General features: G+C 54.3%; 1 protein-coding gene across 1 annotated transcript in view; it reads right to left on the reverse strand.

The window, feature by feature from the left end:
- Window positions 1–19,699, reverse strand: part of LOC144251900 (cGMP-specific 3',5'-cyclic phosphodiesterase-like) — a 47,083-nt gene that overhangs the window by 19,660 nt on the left and 7,724 nt on the right. The window contains exon 2 of the mRNA XM_077794555.1: window positions 3,721–4,309. Within this exon, the coding sequence (XP_077650681.1) occupies window positions 3,721–4,309 (589 nt within the window). The remainder of the gene's footprint in view (window positions 1–3,720; window positions 4,310–19,699) is intronic.

Genomic DNA, 19,699 nt, shown 5'->3' on the forward strand with positions numbered 1-19,699 from the left:
GGAAAGACGGTAAGACAAAAGGTTCCCTGATGAATCAGCAGACTGGAGACGGGGAGAACGGGTCCAAGAGCTGACCACGGTCCGGCGGGAGCCACTGTTCAGAGGACTAGGGGTTGACACACGGAAGGTGCTGGCCTTGTGCTTCCAGGACCTACAGACCCGGAGTCCCAAAGAGAAGGCTAAAAAGGGCATCAGGTCGTGATGGGAAATCCCCAAAGTTGGGAAAGCCTTCAGCTATTCTCCCAGTGAGAAAACCATCCGTGGGGGCAGCACAGAGGTGCAGACGGAGGACAACTGGATGCCCCCGAGGAAACTGAAGTGCAGGAACAAATAGGAAACCCATTGAAAGTGCTGGCAGAAAACCGCCCTCAGCTGAGCATCGTGGGGCAGTGAAATGTCCTTCAAAAACGCAAGCAAACAGCAGCATTTCCAGATAAACTAACCTGCCTCTGGCACCACCAGATACAAGACGTGCCAGGAGGGGTTCTCCACCTGAAGGGCAGCGGGCAGGGACTGCAGAGGGCAGAGCGAGGAGCTGGCTTGTGCAGGAGGTGATGTCTAGGAACGAGGGAGCCGCAGTCTGCTCCATGGAGCAGGAGGTACCAGACAGAGAAGAGGAGAGGAAATCACGTGCCCCTGCGCCGGGCTGAAGCTGGGGGCCTCAGGAGGATGGGCCGTCGCTATGGGAACGGGCTGCAGGTGCACACTGTGCTTTACGTCTTCTCCCAGTTGTCTCCTGACACACCGGAGCCGTGAGCACGTCTGGTGCTGCCATCTTGGTCTCTAAACCCCACTCCCTGCACCAAAGGAACCAGGTCCCCTGAGAAAAAGGACAGACAGGCTCAAACGTCTGGATAAGCAGAAAGTGGGGGAACACCCAAAAGAGGGCTCAGGAGGAGAGAGGAGTGGGCAGATCCGACAGGAGCTGAGCCCCCGACAGACAAAGGTCGAGTTCAGAAGACGGTGAGCCCCGCTGAGTGAGCCTGGAAGGGGAGGAGACGGCGCTTTCTTACGCCAGAAGCTAGGGATGAGCCAAAGGCATCTGGAGTGAGGAGATCGTGGAGGCCAGCGCGTGACCGCAGGCCAGATTCAAGGTCACGGGCACCAGAGACAAACCTGGCACAGACCTCCTTCTAAATCTGCGGTGACTTCCCTGGAGACAGCTGTGTGTTTTATAATTGTGACAAGCCGCTTCCAACCAGACCTGAGTCCCTGCTGACAAGATGACCGACTGTGGTGTGGGGTGAGCAGAGAGCCGTCCAGAGCTTCAGCCTGGGGCCAGGTGAGTGCTGGCCCGGCTGCGGGGAGGAAGGAGGGCCTGGGACTGCAGTGCCCAGGGCCAAGGATTCAATCGGTCTCGCCTGATTAGACGAAGCCTCAGCCAGAACTGGGACGAGCTGGGAGCTTGGGGCTGGGGTCTGTGCAGGGGTGGGCCGGCGGGCAGCTCCGCGGCCTGTGGCCACCTCTCCCACCTGGCTGCTGCTCAGGTGCAGCCTCTGTGACAGAACTGCCCTCCAGTGGAGAGCTGCCCTGGGTCCATGAGCCACGGCAGCGACCACCGAGCCCAAGGGGCCGTGGGCGGCTCTCAGCTGCGGTCAGCTGGAGGGAGGGCAGGGAGCTGCAGACCCACTGAGGAGGCACCCGGAGTCAAGCAGGGTCCCCACCAACTGCAGAAAGCCTGGGAACTCAGAGGGACAGCAGAACCGCTGGTGAACTGCTGGAGAACCAAGCAGGGTCCTGACGTCCACCTCTGTGGCCCAGCCTGAGTCTGCACGAAGGGCATCCCACAGAGCTGCTGCCCGTACCCCTCGGAGTGTCCCAGGAGAGAACATGGAGAGGCTGGGCACTGCTCTGGACTGACAGGTGATCAAAGAGACACCACGACCCTGGATCCTGTCAAGGTCCAGCTGAGAAGGAGACATAACTCCTCGTGGGTGATCCACTAGTGGGACCCTGGGGTCAGGAGCTGGGCGGCTCCGGCTCCGTGGGTGCACCGGCTCTCGGCACCTGGCGAGCCTCTTGTGTGCCGTGACACTCTCTCTTCTTGTCACTGACCGGAGCTCCCAGGTCTTCTTCCTATAGCTGGGCCCTGCATGCCCCCTGGGCTGCCCAGCTGATGGGTGAGTGGGGACAGTGTGCACCTGTGGTCTCTGCAGCTGGACTCAGTGGTGGATCTGGTCTTACATATCTGTGACCTGTGTCATTTTGTCAGTAATATAATTGCTGCATTTACAAATCTGTGTCATTTGGTATCATTTTCTATTAGTGGGCTTGAAAAAGTGAACCAAATATCGATGATTTCTTACAACTAATCTGAGATTATGTTCTTGATTCTTGCCTTCAAGCTGAGCACTATTCTATTTCATGGTCACTTCTTGCTTTTCCATGGCTATGTCACAACCTTTCAAAGGTCCTGTGGTCAAGTAAGTTCAAGGAATATGGCTACAGAGCACCACCCCTTTTACAGCTGCAAGTCGACAGAAGGAGGACTTAGAACACCTCAGAACACATCTTCATATTCTGACGACTTTCACAGACTGTGAGACTGGCTGGATGTGGTGACCCATGACAGTAATCCCAGCAGCTTGGGAGGCTGAGACAGGAGGATCACCAGTTCAAGGACAGACTCAGCAACTTAGCAAGACCTGGTCTCAGAATAAAAAGTGAAGAGGGCTGGGGATGTAGCTCCATGGCAGAGCTCCCCCGGGTCAGTCCCCAGGAGGGAAGCAAGGAGGGAGGGAAGGAGGGAAGGAAGGAAGGAAGGAAGGAAGGAAGGAAGGAAGGAAGGAAGGAAGGAAGGAGGGAAGGAGGGAAGGAAGGAAGGAAGGAAGGAGGGAAGGAAGGAAGGAAGGAAGGAAGGCCACGGGATGATGTTTTGATTATTCAAGTCATGGTGAGGCTGAGGGACTTCCTGTGCCAGGGAAACTAGAACAGACCCAGCCCCACAGCTCAGCATGAGCCTCTTGGCAGCTACAGCTTCTGTGAGCCACGGCACACGTGGGTGGAGGGCACTGAGGGTGAAGTCCACAGACCTGTCGGAAGGCAGCACCACTCCTAACCACATTAACCACATTAACAGAGCAGCAGGAGTCCCCAGGGGCCCTCAGAATGTGGCAGCCGGGAGCTGGCACCCCTCACCCCGCCCCAGGGCTGCACCACCTCATGAGCAGGCAGTGTCCACCCAGATGCCCTGCTTAGAAAGCACTCAGAACAGGGAAAGGGGAAATCTGAAGACTGAAGAGTGTGATCTGTGAATCCATAAAGGCCTGGGAATCGCTGCAGCAGAATCAGAACTATCAAATCTTCCCACTGAAATCCCTTAGAACAAAAATCTCCATCTTCAAAAAGACATTCATAACTTTGTTAAAAAAGAGAGGGTGGAAGGAGAGAGATCACTCTGTTATCAGGGGCCTGAAGGAGGGATATGACCGAAGGGATGAGCAAAGCCCAGGGTGGGTGGGTTGGCAGGTCTGCACCTGTCACCTCAGAACCTCAGAAGGGCCTGAGCTCACGCACGTGGAGACGGCACAGACCAGGACGAGTGTGACAAAGCCAAGAGGGACGCGTCCCCTCACGCTCTGTGAAGGAAGGACAGGCCAGTCCCCTCAGCCCCGTCTCCGGGGACCCCGGGGAGCTGCTGAGGTGCTCAGGCCTTTGAAAGGCAGGACAGCCCCCGCCCCTGGCCCTCCGCCGCCCTCCGTGACCGCTCTGCCCCGGTACCTCGTAGGCATCCTTGATGTTCAGGGGCTGGCCCAGCGCGGCCACGTGCCCCACGATGCCTTTGTTCCACTCCAGGCGGATGCAGCTGTTGGAGGCCTCCTCCAGCGTCGTCCCCTCGGCGACATCGAAGAGCCGGCTGACCAGGAACTTGTCGTTGGAGCTGTCCTCGCACACGAGGAACAGGGAGTAGCGGTCCGCCGCGATGAGCCCGTGGATGTGCAGGAAGATCTTGTGGCACAGGGCCGTGACGTCCAGGTGGCTGGAAATGTCCTTCACTAACTCCAGGAGCCGGGAGCACTGGTCCCCTTTGTCACTGTCGAAGCGTGGGGGGGTGAGAGGCATCTGCTCCTGCTTCCCTGTGTCGGACAGGAAGCTCACGGCGCCCTCGGAGTCCTTGACGACGATGGGTCTCAGGGGCCTGTCGAACTCCGAGGCAGAGATCTTCCTGGCTGGTGTCCCAGGGGCACTGCTGTCGGCGTGGGGACTGGGCGGCAAGGGGCACGAGCAAGACTCGGGGTGGCCTCGGGTGCCGTCCCTGCCCACGGGGATGGTGTGCACTCTCTCAGCAAACCACGCGTTGACCATTTCCCTGCAGGAAGCACAGGCACACGTCAGGCGGGGGCTGGGCAGTGCCTGGAGGACTCCCAGGGCCGGGAGCAGGCACTCGCTGTCCTGCACCTGGGGAAGAAGTGACTTGGGCCCTGGAGGCCAGCAGGCAGTGTCCACCAACTTTAAAGGCCCTACCCCTCACCCTGGAGCCTGCCCTCGTGTGCCAAGTGCAAGGCAGGCACCTGGCACTGTCTGCACAAGGAGGGGAAGTGGCTACCTGATGCCCTGGCTGGAGGCTGACTGGTCACCCAGTGGACGCCCACCTGCCCCATCTCCACAGGCAACAGAACATGTTCTTAGCATGTGCTTAGAGTGTGCTTAGCATGCTCAAGGCCCAGGCTCACGTGAACATGTCGGACACAAGGGAAAAAGTAGCAGGTGGGAGTCAAGAAGGAAGCTCTGACCGGGTGGTCACGGCTATGCCTGGGACACACTGCTCCTTCCCTCCTCTTTCTGGACTCCAGGGGACTCAGAAGAACGTCCCATTCCAGACACAGAAGCCAACATCATCACTTATTTAGGCCTGGAGAGGCCGATGCTGACAGCCCTCTGTCTAAATCCCGAGGCTGACTTCAGTGGCCGAGCTGACCCGTTCCACAGCTGTCCTGCAGAGCCAGGACCAAAGCCGAGTCTCCGGTGGATGCAAGTTCCAGGGGCACCGACGCCAGCCACCAAGGCGGCCCCAGAACCCACCAAGATGGAGAGCCAAGATCAGCTGTGCGCAGAGGAGGACGCAGGGGAACGGCCAGCCCCGCGCACCTCTGCACAGGAGCCCCGCCCTCAGATACTCTTCACATGCACTGCACCGCTGTCCCCAAGCATCAGAGACGGGGACTCCAGGGGATGGCGTCCGAGTGACTATGGTGCTCTGAAACTGGGTCACGGTTATCAACTGAGAGCCATGCATGAAGGGGACATGTGATGAGCACCCGAGAGCCGGCCCCAGGTCACCGGGCCCAGCCCAGGGCAGTGCAGGGTGCGGGCTGGGTTCAGACACAGGACGAGTCCTCAGCCTGGCTGGGTGTCCTGTCCTCGCCCTGGCCACGCCAGCCATCCTTCATTGGCCGCCTCTAGCTGAAATCACTGGCTTCAGACAACGAAGAAAAGGTTCCCACAGCATACCCAGAGCCCCAGGCCACCGCGTGACCAGTGCCATCACCAAGGGCACAGCCACCCACGCTGTGATCCTGAGTGATGACCAGGGCTTTTCAAAGTCCGTGGATTAATAAGTTCTGGTAAAACTAGAGCCTAGAATTCCTCCTTAAACCCAGCTCTTCTATTCGCCCCCCAGACCACATGGTAGAATAGATCCCACACCTGGGGTGGGGGTCACCTGCCATCCTCTCACCAGAGAGGAAAGTGTCCACTGCCGGAAGTCCCTGGCTTTCCCTCAGCATCTTCCCTGGGAGCCTCAGGGTCATCCTTGATAACCTGGGAACTGCTGACCGTCCCCACCCCTCATCAAGTTCCAGGTTCTGACCCCCTCAATCAAGATGTCCAGGCCAGCCAGCAGGGTGACCCCAGCTCAGCCATGAGGCTGCAGACCTGAGGGCTGGACCAGCACAGCTTCTCTGGAGGCCCAGCTCTGTGGTGGTGACCCAGCTGCTGTGCCAGCTGGCCCTGGAGACCCCACGCAGCCTCACGGTCAAGGGGCCAGGAGGCGGCCTCCAGCAGGCGACCCCCTCAGACTCCAGGCATGGGAACCCTTTCAGACTCCTTCCCAGAAGTCAACGTCACAGCTAAGCCGAGAGCACAGGGTCACCACCTGTGAGGGTCGGCCATCCCCACGCCCCGCTCGCTCCCTGGAGGCGGAGGGCTGGGTAAGGGGCAGCACTGTTCATTCCCTCCTGAGGCTCAGCCAAGAGAATCAGGGCTCACGAGCCCCAGGCAGGGCGGACTGGCGCGGTCCGTAGAGGCTTGCCCACACACCACGAGGGCCCAGGGGCTCGCCACGGCAGGTGCCTGGGAATGCCCTTCTGTGCATCCCTCCAATTGGAGGGGAGCGGAGCTCTTCTTTTAAAGAAGTGGTATTTAAATCACTCATCTGAGCAAACAGAATGCAGCAGACATACGTCCCACGGAGGTACTCCGCCCTCTGCGACAAGCACTGGTGATGCGCAGTGATTCCGAGTGTAAGCTGGTCTTCACTGCCCTGCCGACCTGGGGGCCATCAGAGAGCACGGCGGCTTGAAGTCACAGGCTCTTCAAAAAGGACAACGGGCCCTGGACACTCAAGGCCAGCCCTGGCCAGGGGCAATGCCATGACAATCCATGCCACAGCTTGGTCACCCACGCCCAGAGCCTGGTGTTGGGCGCCCTGCGAAGGTCCCTCTCCTCCACACTCTGCTGTATGCCCGTCCCTGGCTCCTGGTGCTACAGCACCACACCCTGTCTCCCACCTACCAACAAGCTGCACCCCACGGCTGTTTGACATGGTATCACCTTGTTTCCCGACTTTCTGAAGACGTCCTGGGCTAACCAGGGAGTCCTGGGAGTCGACCTTGGGGGGAGCTCGGCCACAGTACAGGTCATGAGGAAACCTTCCTGCGGGGGCACAACCTCCCAAAGACGCAGGCCCAGTCCGGGGCGGGAGAACCCACCGCAGGTGTCCTGTGGTGATTGAGACCTTGAGTCTCGAATCTTTTCCAATAATGGGTCTGACCCCATCTGAGTGCTCATCCTGCCCTTCCACTCCAGGACGACTCTGGCAGCCCAGCCTGCTCATGGGGAAGGACTGAGTACAAACACCTGCACCCCAGGAGCTCACCGGTCTCTCCCCAAGGCCTCCCTGGGCACAGCAGCACCGCATCCTTCAGGATCAGAGCCTGGGTGCAGACCCGGGAAGCCGGCAGGTCCCCACACTAGCTGCCCCAAGCTGGACATCAGGGGGTTGGACACTCAGATGACTCGGCCAACTGTGGCTGATAACACAGGATCAAGGGAATCCCAGGGATGGGAAGCTTGAGTGTTTTCAACAAAGAATGTGTCAAGAGTACAGGCGGGAAGGAAAAAAACTGCTCCCTGAGCCCGCCTCCAGGCCCCACTTTCAAAGTACACGAAAAGGGTCTGTGTTCTTAAAATGACAGAATCAGTCAATTAACGACCAGACGAAACGATGGCCAGCAGCAGCGACTCCATGGTGCTGACAGACGTGGGTTGTGCACACTGGGCTTGCTTCATCCTGGACACTGGTCAGTAATGACTTTGAAACAGTGAAGGGACCACCCTGAGGGAAGAAGCAAAGCATGCCCCCAGCCAAGTCCTCAGTTTAAATCAGATTATTATGACCCTGTCACAGGAAGGAAGGCCACAGCGTGCAGTCCATGTTTTAGGAACCGTCCACACATCTGGACAACTCAGCACCTGCCGATGCTGACGGCCTTGAGGCCTCAGGGAGAAGCACCAAGTAAAGCCCACTGACGGCCCAGGAGGCCCACGCCACAGAGGCAACCCGCCACCAAGAAGAGGCCACATGCCACACACAGGCTGACAACTCACACACGCCTGCACACACAGGCATTCCTGTGAACACACTTGCACAAGCACACACATGTGCACACACACACGGGCACACAAGGGATGCACAGGCACACCTATTAACACACATAAGTGCACACGCCCATGTGCACACACATGCACACACAAGTGCACACACAAGAAAATACCTGCAAAGCACACTGTGAACACACTTGCACAACCACACACGTGCACACAAAAGTGCACAAACATGAGCAAACTCATGCATGCCCAGGCACCTGTGAACATGTTTGCACAAGTACACACATGCACACACAATTGCACACATGCATGCACATGCACACCTGTGAACATACACACAAGTGCACATGCTCACGTGCACACACATTCCCACACAAGTGCACACGCCCACGTGCACATGAGCAAACACATGCATGCCCAGGCACACCTGTGAATACACTTGCACAAGCACACACATGCACACATAAGTGCATACTTATGCATGCCCAAGCATGCCTGTGAACATACACACAAGTGCACATGCCTACATGCACACTCATGGGTACATACATGCATGCACAGACACAACTGTGAACACACACACACAAGTGCATACACACACATGCACACACATGGGCACACACATGCATGCATAGGCATGCCTGTGAACACACACATGCACACACAAGTGCACACGCCCACATGCATGCACATGGGCACACACAGGCATGCCTGTAAACACACATGCACACACACACAGTGTTCATAAGGGACCCCATTAGCAGTAACTAGTTTCTACCAAAGGTCAAACTGTTTGTGCATCTTAAAATACACATCTTGGAAAAGACAGAAATGTCTTAAAGTACACTCAATATTCCAGAGGTCTCTAAAGGGGAAAATACTGGAAATGTTTTGTCTAAGTTTTATAAAATAGTTCTTGGCTTCTAGAAAAGCAGGAAAAGAAAAGAAAAAAATTACAGGGCAAAGAAATTCTAACACAAACCTAATAACCCTGGTGAATCAAAAATATAATTAGATGGAACCCACTAATTAGAAGGCACTAGTTTAATGTGCCTGTACCTTTGCCTAAAATAATGCACCAGAGGATAAAAATTCTTTGAAAATATCCTGTACTTAGGGTATTTTTGCTCTAATACTAAAAATACAATTGTAATGGCCCCGTACCTGAGCGCTCAGCCACTCTATTTTAAGCTGTCATTTGAGATTTCCCACTTTTTACACTCTAAAATGACAAGTGGAATCGGAGCCCGCTCGGGCGCTCGGGCCACGTCTCCAAGCACATCCTTCAGCAGCATGCACCTGGGAGACCCTGAAGAAGCCAATTCCTGACTGGGTTCCCGGTGACGGGGGTCCACAAGCCTGTGCTCCCGCCCCAGGAAGGCACCCTACGTCGCCCAGCACAGGGACAGGTGCACACTGCCACCACAGACCACTTCTCTCCAAGCAGTGGCTCTGGCCACGTTACCTGCACTCTGTGAAATGCAGTGCTAAGGATGACCATGCCCACGAGTGCCAGCAGAGTCTGCCAGCAGTGCTGGCCCCAGGACGCACCCGGGAGGTGCCCGCACAGCGAGGGCAGCCTGCTGTCAATCAGCATCTGGTCAGCCTGCTCGGGACGCCACCAGGGCTTCCTTCCAGCCCTAACTTAAAAGCACCAAGTGTTCGGAACCCTTCAGACAGAAGGAAAAAGTTGTTTCAGTGTTCCTTCACATTAAAACTGAGAAAACAAGGGCCCTCCACACAGGGCACTGTGCTTCTCCGGGACGTCGTTCTCTGATCGGGAGCTGAAACACAATGCAGAAAGCAACACGTTTTTCTTCCAAGTTGATTTTTTTACAGAAATAAGTTAGACATTTGGGGACTTCTCGAGACCAAAGTGAGGAAATACAATGACCGCCTACGGCACCGACAGCCACGGCCCTGTCCCAGGAGGAAGTCCACCCCACAGCCTTTCCGTCTGGACACGAGGGCACGGGCACTGTCGCAGGTGCCTGGAGACCACCCTGTGGCTTCCTGGGGAACGCCCAGGCAGGCAAAGACACCAGCCTCAGGGTGCACAGCACCAGGCCTGCACGGCTCTGGGGAGAGATCCAGGGAGCTCCGACAGGACGGCACGGGCTGCGGGCCCCAGATCACCCAGAAGGACGTCCTCAGTCTGCAGGTGCACCACCAAAATGCCCCCACTCCTTTCTCATGAGCCCCCTCAGGCCTGGGACCCCAACTGCAGATGAATTAGGTTTTCTGACCATGAAGGACAGTTGTGTGCAAATCTACTGACATCATCTATAGGAAACAGAAAAATGACCCACACAGACAGGTTGGCTACTTTTCTGGCTCTTGGATCTGTATTCTACTCGTTTTCATGATGTTGTTTGCATGACGGACCTGGATCCACTACTCAAATTTGGGAAAACCACTTCCAAGACGGAGAAGGTGGTGCTCTGCTCTCCCCGGGAGGGTCAAGAGCTGAGGTCGAAGGCCCTTCTAAAGCGCGTTGAGGACCTTCCCATCTGACTCCTGCCCTCTCTCCGTCGTGAAGCCGAGGTTTGCTGACCTGGGCCAGGGCAGAGCTCATCTAGTGGCCAAGCCGGAGCACAGTGTGGGTCACGTGCCCATCAGACCCCAGCTGCTCACACAGGCCCACAGGCTGTCTTCAGACCACGGATAAAGGTTCCCCAACCACTAGAGAGACTCTGAAGGTCGTCCCTCCCCGTTCCACTGTTCTCATTCCCATTTACCAGAAGGAGCACGCGCCACCAAAGCTGATGACTGTTCCGCAGGTGCCATCGATTCCCAAAGCAAAACACAGCAAGTCACCCAAGAGCAAGTCACGCTGACAGGTAAGGGGAGGGGAGGGGGTAGGCACGGTTCCCCTGACTCCTGGGCCCCCGTGGAGAAGGCCACCGCCATCCTCTCCGATTCCAGAGAGTGAACCCGAGGCTGGTCCTTCTCCCAGGAGGGTGGTTCTGGGGTTGCAGCTGAACTCTGCCCAGAAACAGAAACTAAGTCTACAGCTTCAGGAGAGGGGCTCCCAAGCCAGCGGCGGAGCCAGGCCTCGGGGTGTCTGGAAACGTGGAGGGCAGATGCGCTGTCACCGTCACTCGGCCGCTGCTGGCATTTAGTCTGCAGGTCCCAGGGGCTGAAAGTCCCACAGGGTGCCAGACGGCCCGTCAGGACACAGGCGACACCGTCCCATGCCCACTCCTTCTGAGAAGCATGGTTCAGAGGACAGTGGGTGGACTCACTGCTCCTGACCCTCCAAGGCTCTGCACTGGTGTCCCAGGGAGTGGTTTCCTGGGTCTGGCTGGGACGGAAGTGAGGGCTCTGCCCGAAGTTGCTTAGTATTTCAAGATTTCTCCAGCTGAGAAAACATCTGAGCGGCCTGCTGGGGCCAAATGGAAACCACATGCAGAACCGCTCACACGGGTTTAGGCTCACTGACCAGTGACAGTGGGAGGGACAGAGGCTTCGTCATGCGTAGTCACAGTCACATGGCATGAAGTCTGCCACAGCTGAAAAAAACCTGATGACTGAGAGCCACACACAACACGGGCACAGGTCTTCTCTGCAGTTTAGATCAGGAGAGAGCAGCTGGGCCGGCCTTTCTCAGCCCAAGTGCCGAGTTCAAGACAAGGGCATTCTGAAGACCTATGAATCTTTTGTAAAAAATGTTTTACTTTTGTGTTTTCAAACTGATCACAATTACAACAAGAACAGGTGGAAGAGCAGGCCTTAAATTATTGGAATGACCATAAATAAAATGGCCCTGCCATCTTGGCACACAGGCTGACATTTGTGTTCATAAAAAAGCAAAGCAGGTGAGCTTATCGTGCAAATGTTTCCCACCAAGTAAAACCCAAGAGCTGGTCTGCTATGCTGCAGGAGGAAAAGCCCCAATCTGTCCATAGACCCAGCGAGAGAGCCAAGTCTTCCCAGGGCCGCTGCAGCAAAGGCCCGGCCCTGGGCTGGGCCCCACGGACCCTGCCAGGGAGCGACGCATCTGCATCAGCTGTGGTTTTATTATTTTGTTCAAGATTAAACTAAAGTTTGTTTTGGTATTACAGTTGCACAAATTCTGTGACTATGACTGAATCATGCCTACTTTTATTTATTCTAGGAATTTCACATGCAACTCACAGTAAAATAGAAGGAAGTCAGCCCTAGATATGGAAGACATCTAGAACTTCTGGGCCTTCAAACATCACTTTCTTCTGAGAATTCTGACCCCACCCCTGATGGACAGACCACACTAGAGGTGACCTGCCTGGCCCAGAGTGAGCAGATGACCCAAGCAAGGCCAGGGTAATTGGGGGAGGATTGATATGAATAAAAATATATCTCCAATACCAGAGGCTCAATGCTCACCTGAGCTACAAGGAAGAAACCTTCCGGGCACCTGGAGAAATCAACAGAATAGGCCAACACAGTGCAGGCCACGGAGGGACGGACCCAGAACAGAGAGGGCAGACAGCACACGGAGAGATAAGAGCACACACACAGACCGACAGACAGACAGGACAGGGGATGGGTGGAAGGAAGGGCAGACAGATGGACGAACAGAGACATAGATAGGATAGAGGGTGGGTGGAGGGAAGGACAGATGGATGAAGACAGCAACACAGACAGGACAGATGGTGGGTGGAGGGAAGGGCAGATGGATAGACACAGATAGACAGGACAGATGGTGGAGGAGGGAAGGACAGATGGATAGACACAGATAGACAGGACAGATGGTGGAGGAGGGAAGGACAGATGGATAGATAGACACAGATAGACAGGACAGATGGTGGAGGAGGGAAGGACAGATGGATAGACACAGATAGACAGGACAGATGGAGGAGGAGGGAAGGACAGATGGATAGACACAGATAGACAGGACAGATGGAGGAGGAGGGAAGGACAGATGGATAGATAGACACAGATAGACAGGACAGATGGTGGGGGAGGGAAGGACAGATGGATAGACACAGATAGACAGGACAGATGGAGGAGGAGGGAAGGACAGATGGATGGACACAGATAGACAGGACAGATGGAGGAGGAGGGAAGGACAGATGGATAGACACAGATAGACAGGACAGATGGAGGAGGAGGGAAGGACAGATGGATAGACACAGATAGACAGGACAGATGGAGGAGGAGGGAAGGAGAGATGGATAGACACAGATAGACAGGAAAGATGGAGGAGGAGGGAAGGACAGATGGATAGACACAGATAGACAGGACAGATGGAGGAGGAGGGAAGGACAGATGGATAGACAGATAGACAGGACAGATGGAGGAGGAGGGAAGGACAGATGGATAGATAGACACAGATAGACAGGACAGATGGTGGGGGAGGGAAGGACAGATGGATAGACACAGATAGACAGGACAGATGGAGGAGGAGGGAAGGACAGATGGATAGACACAGATAGACAGGACAGATGGAGGAGGAGGGAAGGACAGATGGATAGACAGATAGACAGGACAGATGGAGGAGGAGGGAAGGACAGATGGATAGATAGACACAGATAGACAGGACAGATGGTGGGGGAGGGAAGGACAGATGGATAGACACAGATAGACAGGACAGATGGAGGAGGAGGGAAGGACAGATGGATAGACACAGATAGACAGGACAGATGGAGGAGGAGGGAAGGACAGATGGATAGACAGATAGACAGGACAGATGGAGGAGGAGGGAAGGACAGATGGATAGACACAGATAGACAGGACAGATGGAGGAGGAGGGAAGGACAGATGGATAGACACAGATAGACAGGACAGATGGAGGAGGAGGGAAGGACAGATGGATAGACACAGATAGACAGGACAGATGGAGGAGGAGGGAAGGACAGATGGATAGACACAGATAGACAGGACAGATGGAGGAGGAGGGAAGGACAGATGGATAGATAGACACAGATAGACAGGACAGATGGAGGAGGAGGGAAGGACAGATGGATAGACACAGATAGACAGGACAGATGGAGGAGGAGGGAAGGACAGATGGATAGACAGATAGACAGGACAGATGGAGGAGGAGGGAAGGACAGATGGATAGACACAGATAGACAGGACAGATGGTGGAGGAGGGAAGGACAGATGGATAGACACAGATAGACAGGACAGATGGAGGAGGAGGGAAGGACAGATGGATAGACACAGATAGACAGGACAGATGGTGGAGGAGGGAAGGACAGATGGATAGACACAGATAGACAGGACAGATGGAGGAGGAGGGAAGGACAGATGGATAGACACAGATAGACAGGACAGATGGAGGAGGAGGGAAGGACAGATGGATAGACACAGATAGACAGGACAGATGGAGGAGGAGGGAAGGACAGATGGATGGACACAGATAGACAGGACAGATGGTGGAGGAGGGAAGGACAGATGGATAGACACAGATAGACAGGACAGATGGAGGAGGAGGGAAGGACAGATGGATAGACACAGATAGACAGGACAGATGGAGGAGGAGGGAAGGACAGATGGATAGACACAGATAGACAGGACAGATGGAGGAGGAGGGAAGGACAGATGGATAGACACAGATAGACAGGACAGATGGAGGAGGAGGGAAGGACAGATGGATAGACAGATAGACAGGACAGATGGTGGAGGAGGGAAGGAGAGATGGATAGACAGATAGACAGGACAGATGGAGGAGGAGGGAAGGACAGATGGATAGACACAGATAGACAGGACAGATGGGGGAGGAGGGAAGGACAGATGGATAGACACAGATAGACAGGACAGATGGAGGAGGAGGGAAGGACAGATGGATAGACACAGATAGACAGGACAGATGGAGGAGGAGGGAAGGACAGATGGATGGACACAGATAGACAGGACAGATGGTGGAGGAGGGAAGGACAGATGGATAGACACAGATAGACAGGACAGATGGAGGAGGAGGGAAGGACAGATGGATAGACACAGATAGACAGGACAGATGGAGGAGGAGGGAAGGACAGATGGATAGACACAGATAGACAGGACAGATGGAGGAGGAGGGAAGGACAGATGGATAGACACAGATAGACAGGACAGATGGAGGAGGAGGGAAGGACAGATGGATAGACAGATAGACAGGACAGATGGTGGAGGAGGGAAGGAGAGATGGATAGACAGATAGACAGGACAGATGGAGGAGGAGGGAAGGACAGATGGATAGACACAGATAGACAGGACAGATGGGGGAGGAGGGAAGGACAGATGGATAGACACAGATAGACAGGACAGATGGAGGAGGAGGGAAGGACAGATGGATAGACACAGATAGACAGGACAGATGGAGGAGGAGGGAAGGACAGATGGATGGACACAGATAGACAGGACAGATGGTGGAGGAGGGAAGGACAGATGGATAGACACAGATAGACAGGACAGATGGTGGAGGAGGGAAGGACAGATGGATAGACACAGATAGACAGGACAGATGGTGGAGGAGGGAAGGACAGATGGATAGACACAGATAGACAGGACAGATGGAGGAGGAGGGAAGGACAGATGGATAGACACAGATAGACAGGACAGATGGAGGAGGAGGGAAGGACAGATGGATAGACACAGATAGACAGGACAGATGGAGGAGGAGGGAAGGACAGATGGATAGACACAGATAGACAGGACAGATGGAGGAGGAGGGAAGGACAGATGGATAGACAGATAGACAGGACAGATGGAGGAGGAGGGAAGGACAGATGGATAGACACAGATAGACAGGACAGATGGAGGAGGAGGGAAGGACAGATGGATAGACACAGATAGACAGGACAGATGGAGGAGGAGGGAAGGACAGATGGATAGACACAGATAGACAGGACAGATGGAGGAGGAGGGAAGGACAGATGGATAGACACAGATAGACAGGACAGATGGTGGAGGAGGGAAGGACAGATGGATGGACACAGATAGACAGGACAGATGGAGGAGGAGGGAAGGACAGATGGATAGACACAGATAGACAGGACAGATGGAGGAGGAGGGAAGGACAGATGGATAGACACAGATAGACAGGACAGATGGAGGAGGAGGGAAGGACAGATGGATAGACACAGATAGACAGGACAGATGGAGGAGGAGGGAAGGACAGATGGATAGACACAGATAGACAGGACAGATGGAGGAGGAGGGAAGGACAGATGGATAGACACAGACAGACAGGACAGATGGAGGAGGAGGGAAGGACAGATGGATAGACACAGATAGACAGGACAGATGGAGGAGGAGGGAAGGACAGATGGATAGACACAGATAGACAGGACAGATGGTGGAGGAGGGAAGGACAGATGGATAGACACAGATAGACAGGACAGATGGAGGAGGAGGGAAGGAGAGATGGATAGACACAGATAGACAGGACAGATGGAGGAGGAGGGAAGGACAGATGGATAGACACAGATAGACAGGACAGATGGAGGAGGAGGGAAGGACAGATGGATAGATAGACACAGATAGACAGGACAGATGGAGGAGGAGGGAAGGACAGATGGATAGACACAGATAGACAGGACAGATGGTGGAGGAGGGAAGGACAGATGGATAGATAGACACAGATAGACAGGACAGATGGTGGAGGAGGGAAGGACAGATGGATAGACACAGATAGACAGGACAGATGGAGGAGGAGGGAAGGACAGATGGATAGACACAGATAGACAGGACAGATGGAGGAGGAGGGAAGGACAGATGGATAGACACAGATAGACAGGACAGATGGAGGAGGAGGGAAGGAGAGATGGATAGACACAGATAGACAGGACAGATGGAGGAGGAGGGAAGGACAGATGGATAGATAGACACAGATAGACAGGACAGATGGAGGAGGAGGGAAGGACAGATGGATAGACACAGATAGACAGGACAGATGGTGGAGGAGGGAAGGACAGATGGATAGACACAGATAGACAGGACAGATGGAGGAGGAGGGAAGGAGAGATGGATAGACACAGATAGACAGGACAGATGGAGGAGGAGGGAAGGACAGATGGATAGACACAGATAGACAGGACAGATGGAGGAGGAGGGAAGGACAGATGGATAGATAGACACAGATAGACAGGACAGATGGAGGAGGAGGGAAGGACAGATGGATAGACACAGATAGACAGGACAGATGGTGGAGGAGGGAAGGACAGATGGATAGATAGACACAGATAGACAGGACAGATGGTGGAGGAGGGAAGGACAGATGGATAGACACAGATAGACAGGACAGATGGAGGAGGAGGGAAGGACAGATGGATAGACACAGATAGACAGGACAGATGGAGGAGGAGGGAAGGACAGATGGATAGACACAGATAGACAGGACAGATGGAGGAGGAGGGAAGGACAGATGGATAGACACAGATAGACAGGACAGATGGAGGAGGAGGGAAGGACAGATGGATAGACACAGATAGACAGGACAGATGGAGGAGGAGGGAAGGACAGATGGATAGACACAGATAGACAGGACAGATGGAGGAGGAGGGAAGGACAGATGGATAGACACAGATAGACAGGACAGATGGAGGAGGAGGGAAGGACAGATGGATAGACACAGATAGACAGGACAGATGGAGGAGGAGGGAAGGACAGATGGATAGACACAGATAGACAGGACAGATGGTGGGGGAGGGAAGGACAGATGGATAGACACAGATAGACAGGACAGATGGAGGAGGAGGGAAGGACAGATGGATAGATAGACACAGATAGACAGGACAGATGGTGGAGGAGGGAAGGACAGATGGATAGACACAGATAGACAGGACAGATGGAGGAGGAGGGAAGGACAGATGGATAGACACAGATAGACAGGACAGATGGAGGAGGAGGGAAGGACAGATGGATAGACAGATAGACAGGACAGATGGTGGAGGAGGGAAGGAGAGATGGATAGACAGATAGACAGGACAGATGGAGGAGGAGGGAAGGACAGATGGATAGACACAGATAGACAGGACAGATGGGGGAGGAGGGAAGGACAGATGGATAGACACAGATAGACAGGACAGATGGAGGAGGAGGGAAGGACAGATGGATAGACACAGATAGACAGGACAGATGGAGGAGGAGGGAAGGACAGATGGATAGACACAGATAGACAGGACAGATGGAGGAGGAGGGAAGGACAGATGGATAGACACAGATAGACAGGACAGATGGAGGAGGAGGGAAGGACAGATGGATAGACAGATAGACAGGACAGATGGAGGAGGAGGGAAGGACAGATGGATAGACACAGATAGACAGGACAGATGGAGGAGGAGGGAAGGACAGATGGATAGACACAGATAGACAGGACAGATGGAGGAGGAGGGAAGGACAGATGGATAGACAGATAGACAGGACAGATGGAGGAGGAGGGAAGGACAGATGGATAGACACAGATAGACAGGACAGATGGAGGAGGAGGGAAGGACAGATGGATAGACACAGATAGACAGGACAGATGGAGGAGGAGGGAAGGACAGATGGATAGACACAGATAGACAGGACAGATGGAGGAGGAGGGAAGGACAGATGGATAGACACAGATAGACAGGACAGATGGAGGAGGAGGGAAGGACAGATGGATAGACAGATAGACAGGACAGATGGAGGAGGAGGGAAGGACAGATGGATAGATAGACACAGATAGACAGGACAGATGGTGGAGGAGGGAAGGAGAGATGGATAGACACAGATAGACAGGACAGATGGAGGAGGAGGGAAGGACAGATGGATAGACAGATAGACAGGACAGATGGAGGAGGAGGGAAGGACAGATGGATAGACACAGATAGACAGGACAGATGGAGGAGGAGGGAAGGACAGATGGATAGACACAGATAGACAAGACAGATGGAGGAGGAGGGAAGGACAGATGGATAGACACAGATAGACAGGACAGATGGAGGAGGAGGGAAGGACAGATGGATAGACACAGATAGACAGGACAGATGGAGGAGGAGGGAAGGACAGATGGATAGACACAGATAGACAGGACAGATGGAGGAGGAGGGAAGGACAGATGGATAGACACAGATAGACAGGACAGATGGAGGAGGAGGGAAGGACAGATGGATAGACAGATAGACAGGACAGATGGAGGAGGAGGGAAGGACAGATGGATAGACACAGATAGACAGGACAGATGGAGGAGGAGGGAAGGACAGATGGATAGACACAGATAGACAGGACAGATGGAGGAGGAGGGAAGGACAGATGGATAGACACAGATAGACAGGACAGATGGAGGAGGAGGGAAGGACAGATGGATAGACACAGATAGACAGGACAGATGGAGGAGGAGGGAAGGACAGATGGATAGACAGATAGACAGGACAGATGGAGGAGGAGGGAAGGACAGATGGATAGATAGACACAGATAGACAGGACAGATGGTGGAGGAGGGAAGGAGAGATGGATAGACACAGATAGACAGGACAGATGGAGGAGGAGGGAAGGACAGATGGATAGACAGATAGACAGGACAGATGGAGGAGGAGGGAAGGACAGATGGATAGACACAGATAGACAGGACAGATGGAGGAGGAGGGAAGGACAGATGGATAGATAGACACAGATAGACAGGACAGATGGTGGGGGAGGGAAGGACAGATGGATAGACACAGATAGACAGGACAGATGGTGGAGGAGGGAAGGACAGATGGATAGACACAGATAGACAGGACAGATGGAGGAGGAGGGAAGGACAGATGGATAGACACAGATAGACAGGACAGATGGAGGAGGAGGGAAGGACAGATGGATAGACACAGATAGACAGGAAAGATGGTGGGAGGAGGGAAGGACAGATGGATAGACACAGATAGACAGGACAGATGGGGGAGGAGGGAAGGACAGATGGATAGACACAGATAGACAGGACAGATGGAGGAGGAGGGAA

The sequence above is a fragment of the Urocitellus parryii genome, unplaced genomic scaffold, assembly GCF_045843805.1.
Source record: "Urocitellus parryii isolate mUroPar1 unplaced genomic scaffold, mUroPar1.hap1 Scaffold_2620, whole genome shotgun sequence".
NCBI lineage: Eukaryota > Metazoa > Chordata > Mammalia > Rodentia > Sciuridae > Urocitellus > Urocitellus parryii.